Consider the following 8,594-nt stretch of genomic DNA (forward strand, 5'->3'; position numbering starts at 1 on the left):
CTGCCCCTGCCATAAACGCAGGAAGGGAGACACTGAGAACCAGAGCTGCTCAGTATGCTCAATTTTGCTTTTCTGCAATTGCAAAGTCCTGCACCAGGCTCTGCAAGAGGACCCCTCCAGCAAGCTTTGCGCAACTTTCAGCACCGACAGCAAAGCAGAAACTGAAGGCAAAGGGTTGCACTTAGAGCTGTATCCTCAAGGCAGAAATCTTGGTTTTATTCTTAAGCCATTCGAAAGACCCAGGGAGCCATGAGAAGAGGCCAGGAAAACCTCTAGCTTCTTCCTTTTGTTTGAAAGTCCTGCCTTTAATTAAAAAGTGAGCACGCACTGTCAGAATTTTTTTTTGTCAATTGAATAAGGAAACAAAAAAACTCTGCAGCATTTCTGCGAAGCAAACAGATCCCAGCCCAGCAGGGAGGGCTTAGAAACTGCTGATTCATTTGCAAAATGGTCCAATCCCAGAAATCCTTTAAGCCCATGTTATATAATCTGCTACCAGGATCAAAGCTATAGTCAAACAGGATGAGGAGTGAAGAACCAGAAATGGTAATTTGTGCCTGACAGAGGCTCTCCTTGCTGGCAGAAGGGGTTTGCTCCCAGGGAAACTCCACGGCGAGGGAGCAGCAACCTTCGATGGGGCACCCAGGTTTTACCCAGCTCCTCTCCCAGGCCAGGGAAAGATGGTCCGACTCCCCTGGGAGCTGGATCACAACAGAGCTGCTGCCAACATTTTTAATATTAAGGATGCGTAAAGGCAGCTTGTGGTTATTATAGTGCAAAAATGTGTTTGGTTTTGCTGTTGAGCAGTGATGTGCAGTGTTTCAGAGGTGACATTACTCATCATAAGGACTTGACTATGCTTTGTTACTTGACATATAGTCGATGAACAGCCAACTAGATAAAGCTAGCTAAATGTAAGTATTTCTTCCTGTGTTGGAAATGATCTGGCACATACAGAGACGTTTTACTCCCGAGAGTCAGATCTTTGCAATGCCACATTACATTGTATTTTTTTGCTATCATTTGACTCTATTTAGTCTTGCAGTCTGTGTCTTATGGTTGGAATTAAAAATGAATTTCATTTTAGTCAGTGGTGACAACTCTTAAAATTTTATTGTCATTTTCACTAAGTCTGGTGTTTCTTTGAGCCCTGGAGCCTGAAGTATTGTAGAATATTTTTTTTGAGAATCTCAGCTTTCATTAGAAAAAGAAACATCTGATCTCATGGTTATGGAGGAAAGCCTGAGAAGGCTCAAAAATAAAGCAAAGAATGAACTTGTTATGTATTAATGCTTAAAAACTCATCATTATTTTGGGCTCCTGCTTTCTAGTTTTCAGTTAGAAGACAACAAATTAAATGCAGGCTTCATTTTTCCATGAAGCTGGTTTACTGTTTTGATAATTTTTACAGGTAACTTGTGCCAAAGAAAACGAAGAGAAGGAAAAGCTTTTATTGGATTGCTATAAACTTCTCTTTTTCTATGATCTCAGTAATCTTTGGCATGCACTATCTTTGCAGAGTGCTTTTTTATTCACTTCAAGAGACTGCCTCAGTGAAAAAGCAAAACGGTTATATGAGGGAAAAGACTTACACAGCTCCCAACTTAATTCACAAAAGAAAACACTCTGCGCACTTTGCAGACATGGACAGAATGAAACGATTCATAATGTATTTTAATCAGAAAAGGGTGCGGGCAGGGAAGGCAAGGCGACCTTTCAACAGAGCCGGGCTCTGCTGCCAGCCCAGCTACCACGCATCCAGGACAAGGGTTCAAGCCAGGCTGACGGCCATGGTGTCCTGAACAAGCCATTCTGGCCGAGGGATGGAGACTGCGTGCGCAGGCGACAGGCGAAGCCAACAGATCATGACGGCTCAGAACAAAACATGAGAAATTGTAGCTGGATAGAATGCAGTGAGGAACCTTACGGGTAGCTGGGCTCTTTCTCTAGCAGACAGATTTCCTAAATAGACTCTAGTTTCTAAAAGAAGATGCTAATTATTTAAGCTATGTATTTTTACAATTAGTTTGGTCAGCTGTCCAAAACACAGTGACTAACAGAATTATATTTTTTCAAACAATTTTTAATGTAAATAAAATCTAAAAAAATGTGTAAAATACAAATCCTCAATGTATGGACCACTATTAGTGCTCAAACATGTATGTTGGCAGATATGTGTGTATTTATATTCCCATCGATCTTCTTGACAGAAAGTTGCTAGATATGGTTTTTCTTTTCCAAAGTGGAAAAGCTTTTTCAGTCAACATGGTCTTCATTGCAACCACCACCCTGGCAATTTCACCTGAATTTGTTTCACTGAGCTAAATACACTCCAGTTTGGCCAGCAAGTTTTCAGTCTTTCTGCTCCAGGAGGACATGATGCAGAGGCAGCAGAAATCCTGTTGGGGAACTTGGAATGTGAATCCAAGGTCAGTTTTTTATGAATGGAATCAATATAAAAACTTTATTTCTGTTGCTGATCTCGCATCACTTCTACTGGTGGACTTCTCTCCCCAGACCTCTCCATAAATATCTTTCAATTCTTAAAACACTTTTCAGGAGGACTGGGAACATGGTACAGACTCTTATCCAGGCCTCCTCCAACGTAACACTTCATCACACGAGAGGTCAGCTCTGACCTTCAAACACAGGCAATGCCATATGACACAGGGCAGTCGGCAACCCCAGCACGGATGGCCTGGGGTGGCTCCAAATTGCTGAGCGGGGTGCAGCTGGCTGAAAGCGCCCGGGAGGGCAGCAGGGAGCCACACGGGATGCAGCGCGACTCCCCAGCACGCGGGAACTTCATGACTTCTGCTCCGGCCTGAGCTGCTCCGCAGAGATCAGACTCTCTTGCGTGCAGAAACGGCACCAAGCTCCTGCTGACACGATGGCCATTAGTTCGGGGGGTGGGGGGATGGGTTCTGCATGTGTTTCCGTGTTGTCCTTGCAGTGTGCTATTTATTTTCCTTTTTCCCTGGCTGTGCCTGGATCTTACCTGCGTATCTTAATTCTCATCTGTTTTCGCATAAGATACATTTTAGCCCTGCAGCATTGTGCTGCTATGACAACAGGCTTGCACTTCTGCTGCTTTCACACCCTTGTTTTTCTTATATTAGGACTCTTCCCCTCATCTTACAGCCTTGCTCTAAAGACATGACTTCATCCTTTATTTTTCAACAGAATTCACTATTTGTTCAGTTGACTACTTATCTGGAAGTGTTTTTAGTGCTTGAGCTACACAGAGTAGGTGCAACTCTACTATATCCATGGCTAGATCCACTGTTTACATCCGTGTCCTGGCATTTAGAAGTAGCCAAAGTTTTAAAATAACGGGTACCTGCGCCATTAGCCAAAATCACAACAGACCTAGTTTTCAGCTGTGCTAAACAACCAGCGGTTCCACAGATGTTGCAAATAAAGGCTTGTGTGTGTCACGCTTGTATAGCAAAGCGATTAGAAATACCACAAACATGGGAACATAAATACAGTTATCTCCTTCACGAATTTCTTCACACAGAGAAAATGAATGAGGAAATCTGGGAAGACAGTAGACAGAGCATGTAGGTGTACGCATTAACACAGATATAATAATTAAAAAGCAGGGAGAAGAAATAAAACCTGAACAAGTATGATGTCCACAAAATTCTGAAGTTAAACTATTTTGTTTTGCAGTAATCAGAAGTTGTGTAGTTCTTAAATAAATGTGTCCTTTACATGAATATCTAATTTGATAACTTGCTTGTGTGTGCAAGTAGATATTCAAGCAGTTATCTAGATCCAGTGATGGCCAGTTTATATGAGAGAGGCAATGCATAAGCACTGTCTTTGAAAATCTGCAGTTAGGACAGGCTTCTTTAAAAAAAAGAAAAAAAAGCCTACATCTATAGATTATCATACTGGCAAACTGTAAATACAATCCCTTTCAGTAAGGCATGCTACATTTTATTCCCTTTTCATCTTTGTGTCGTCACCTTAAGTAGAGTTTTCTGGCAAAAAATATTAATATGGTGTTAATGTTATAAATATAATAATGTAAGTGGAAGGGAAGATTTTCTTCTGCAAAAAGGAACTTATTTTAAAAAAAAGTCTGTTGAAGTATGGTACAGTTAACTCACTGTAATTATGGAGGAATGAACAGGCAGGATCATAAAGATGGGTGTCTCAAATTTCAGCTAAATCAGAATAAATTTCTTTTTGAGGCTTAAAAAAAAAATCTGTCCAGGTCTGTATTTCCAGCAAGTCTATATGCCTTTAACCTTTCAAGTTTCTAGCTGCAAGTGGAAATATCACAGTGAAATGGGAGGGGGCTGCTCTCATACTATTTTTAGGTTTGATTCTAGGCTTAAATGATCTGTACAGGACTTACATAAGCATCTGAACTTTTGCATGATGGTCCACACCAAATATCCAAATTATTCTTGTTACTCCAACTGCTTCTTTAAATACAGGGGTAAAAAACACACTCTCTTTAGCTAGGTGTTTTCATTTCATCTCTCTCTCAAGAGTGAAATCTTGAGGAAGAAAGGTCCTGGACTGACAGCGCAGGATGCCAATGCCCTGTGCTCAGCCACGGAGCAGGTACAGCAGACAGCAAATTCCAGTATTGCCCTCCCAGAGCATCCCGGCCTCAGGATGCATCTTTTGCATACCTGCGGCTCTGCAGAGCTTTTTGTTGGCTCACCCATTCAAGGCCAGAGACTCAGGACAGGCTCAGGTTTTTCCCTTTCCTTTCTTCTGCAAATGACTAGGCGAGTTGGAAATGCAACGGACAGCAGGTGCAGAAGGGTTTAAGTGCTTAGGGGGAGAGGTACAAGAACTATGGATGGAGACTGACTGCTACACAAAAAAAGGGTAATCAGCATCATCTTCAAGTCAAAACTATTATATACAAGGCAGCCACATGCCTCCCCGCTAATTAACTGGAGAGAACTTGTGCGGAGCAGCTTGTACGTTCAGCAAGAACCACCACCGTCATGCGAGCAGCCAACATCGCACTAACATGTGTAGGCTGTCAGCGGGGAGCCCTACAGCATATACTGCTCTGGGAGCCTGGCTTGAAATCTGGGCCCAAGACAGGCGTGAGGCTGTTCTCTTTCCTAAATCTCTTCTCAGCCAGCCACTGAAGTATCATGCAGTAGCGGTAAGAAATAATTTCTCTGGCCGCTAATGTGACCATTAGGAATTGCCCTAAGTCAACCAGAGTATTTTAGAGAAGCCACCAAAGAAGTTATTAGTTTATTAGTTAACTAATTAATTAGAGTTATTAACTTCTGACAGTACCAGCTACGTTCCAATTCCGATCGCTCAGATCGCACAACTTTGTACCTCATTACTAAGGTTACGATAATGGCAGCTCACTTCCTGCACTGCTGAAGCCAGGGAGAAAGCTCCTTCTCTTTCCCTTGCCATGCGACTAGGGAAGCACTCATGGTTCAAGGCTCGTCCCCTTTCCTCCTTGCCTGGCAAGGTAGATACAGCGGGTAAGGAAACCTAGAAGAGATGCCACCAGAGGTGCCTGTCGGGGCAACCTCCGGGTGCCTCCTGCCAGTGGGTGGAGATGCAGCAACAACCATATGGGAGGAGGTAGTGTCCAACCTGATGCCTCTTCTAAAGCAAAATCTCTTCCTTGGCTTGGTCGTCCTTCTTCGGAAAAGGAAAGATACATAAATGCTGCCATATAGAGGCTGCCCTCACTGTACCTACATGGCAGCATTTATAGGAATGTAGCTGGGATTACGTCCTGAATACTTTCTCCCAGGATCCTTACGTACAAGTGTAGCACTTTGAATTGGCTAGCTCTGGGCTGGGTCAGGATACTTTTCAGATGTCTTTGCTCCCTTCTCCCCTCCAGGCAACTGGATATGTATATGAAAACCTAGACGGACAGACCATTCCCTTTCTCCTTCTCTCGTGCTGTTGACACAGAACGATGTAACCCTGCGTCACCACACATATAATAATATTGGGCCCTGGGAGCTCCCCTTCCTATTTTGCTGTGTTTTGACCCCCTGGGCCATCCACAGGGTTCCTTAGGCAGCTGTCTGAGCCTGGCTCTGCCCACAGACAGAGAAATAATTAGGACAGAGACATAATCACTTTGCACAAGACATACTGGAATTAATTAGATAAGTAAAGAGTTGGAAATAATGCATCAACTATGCCTGACAATGTCAGATTAACAGTAAGTAAACAGTCAAATGGCAATSGTGTTTCATTATCTCCCTAAATGAAAAATAATCATTTTGTTGGCAAATTCTATCTATTAAAAATGAGGCAGTGTTAAATCCTGACAGAACTTTCCAAGTTATAGCTTTTTTGTTGATATGATAAATCTTTTGCATAAGTTTGCTTGTGGAAAGATTCAGATTAACATTTATTTGTGTGTCACTATGCTATTGATAAATTACTGATCTCCAGAGAAAGCAGTACAGAGAAAAAAATCCATTATCATTATTATCCTGTGACTGAGTAAATGTGCACATACTGGATGCGAATGCAGTTCATGGTACAAGAAAATGAAGGAATGAAAATCGTCTCTCTGGAGTTTTCTCATTCGCCAGTAACATTTCTGTTACTGTACTTAGTGAGTCTGTGCTCATTAAATCTGTTTGCTGATTACCGTTGGGTAATATGTCAACAGCAAAAAAAGGAAAACATAAATACTGAATGGCTCTGTACTATAGTTCTGTACAGGGCTACAGTGGGAATAAAAATAAATGCTTTGTAACAGCTATTTCCTTGCTTAGTAAAAAGAGTGAGATCTTCCCTAGAGTCTCTTAGAATAGGTATTTGCATCTACCTTCTCATTTTGGAAGAGACATTCCCTACAGCTTAAAGATATTAACATTGCCTTTTGTATGGTCTGACAGTTTGACATTCAGAAAAAAAAAAGAAAAAGCAACACTGAGTCTCTGGGGTTTCCATAAGGGAACAGTGTAAACGTGCAGCCCTCCAGCTGCTCAATGCTGAAGGTGCGCAAATTCCGATAGCCACACCTCTGGATATGAGTAAATGTTCTCTTCTTTTCTTTCATGACTTGACCCTCTTAGCATACAATTTTTGCATCTGCCCCCCCCGTTTTTCCTTCAAGGAATGCTCAAAACTACTGCGGTGTAAACTACAAGACTAGCTCCAAGAAATTCAGACTTCCGACATGTTATGACATATTGTGCAGTGAGATGTCCTGTGCGATTGTTACTTACATACCCCACGCCATCTAAGTGACATGAAAAGACGATGCCTGGTGTATATACAACTTGACACAGCAGCACATCACCTAACAATCTGCACCACACCTCCAATTTACAGCTGAACTGCATTTTTCTTAATCTATGAAAACAGCATTTTTTTGCAGTGGGTTGGGAGGGGAAAAATTACTGCCTGCTAAAAATAATCAACTGAATGTTATTTGCCTTCAAGAGCCGTGGAAAGGCGCTTTCACGCCAGCCCGCACTAGGCAAAAGTGCAGTCCACACGCAGCAGCCCCCCAAAGCGTTGCCGGCAGCTTGGCAGCTTGGTACCTAACTGTTTTTGAAGTTGGAGTTTATCAAAGCCCGAGCCGCCTTAACTCGGGAGCACGACTGCGAGACGAGTGTGGAGGGACCGGAGAAACTGTTTCAACAAGCAGCCTGCCATTCTCATTCACCCGAAGCAAATTAAAAAGCAAGGCAAAACATACCCTCCCCCCCCCCCCCAAAAAAAAAAAAGCAAAAAAAAAAGCCCTTTGCTGTGGCTTTATCTGAGATAGCGAGGGGGAGAAAGAGGTCTCGGATGTGCCTTAAAAAAAAAAAGAGGGTAGTCATCCCAACTGTTGCAGGGATGCGACTTCGTAGCCGCACGCGCCGCGTCTCCAGCGGGCAGGCACACGCCAGAATACAATGTATATGCGCACACAGTCACATATATATATACATATACGTATATATGTATTTCTGCCTATATGCATCCGCGCGGCCGCGGCGAGCCCCGAGGCACGGAGCTGGCGGCAGGCTAGGACGCAGCGCCGGGCGGCGCGGAGGGGGGGCGGCGGCGGGGACGCGGTTACCTTGAGGATGAGATCGGTGTGGTGCTGGTCGAGCATGTTGGCCTTGCGGAAGGAGGTGATGATGACCCGGCCGTAGCGGCCCGGGGTCTGCAGGTCGGAGTAGAGCCGGTGCTTGGAGCGGTTCACGGGGAAGAGGCTGTTGACGAGGCTCCGCTCGATCTTGGCCAGGCTGTGCGCGGGGGCCAGCAGGTGCTCCACGCTCTCCTCCACCTGGTAGCGGCTGAAGCTGGCGCCCAGCAGGATGGAGATGAGCACGGGCGCCGAGGCGAAGAACACCGGGTGGCTGGCGACGAAGTGCCCGAGCCGGGAGAAGGACGTCCCCAGCCCCCTGTGCAAGACCTGCCGCAACATCCTAGTGCGGAGGGCGCGCAGGAGGGCCAGCGCCGCGCCGGGGCCGCCGCACCTGCCCCACGGCCCCCGCAAGACCATGGGGCAGCCCCGCGGGCCGCGGCTGCGGGGGGCGGCTGTGCGTGCGCCTGCCTCCGCGCGTGTGCGTGTGTGCGCGCGTGTGTGCCTGTGCGCGGGGCGGCTACGGCGCTCTTCCTCC

General features: G+C 45.0%; 1 protein-coding gene across 2 annotated transcripts in view; it reads right to left on the bottom strand.

Moving 5' to 3' along the window:
• PTCHD1 (patched domain containing 1) overlaps positions 1–8,413 on the bottom strand; it is a 34,036-nt gene extending 25,623 nt beyond the window's left edge. Inside the window, exon 1 of one of the 2 annotated variants that reach the window (XM_026075437.1) lies at positions 8,048–8,413. In XM_026075437.1, coding sequence (XP_025931222.1) covers positions 8,048–8,398 — 351 coding nt within the window. In that variant the 5' untranslated portion in view covers positions 8,399–8,413. The remainder of the gene's footprint in view (positions 1–8,047) is intronic. The other variant, XM_026075438.1, reaches the window with a different exon arrangement.
• Between the last annotated feature and the right edge of the window lie 181 nt (positions 8,414–8,594).

This window comes from Apteryx rowi, unplaced genomic scaffold (assembly GCF_003343035.1).
Source record: "Apteryx rowi isolate R43461 unplaced genomic scaffold, aptRow1 scaffold_403, whole genome shotgun sequence".
Classification (NCBI taxonomy): Eukaryota; Metazoa; Chordata; class Aves; order Apterygiformes; family Apterygidae; genus Apteryx; species Apteryx rowi.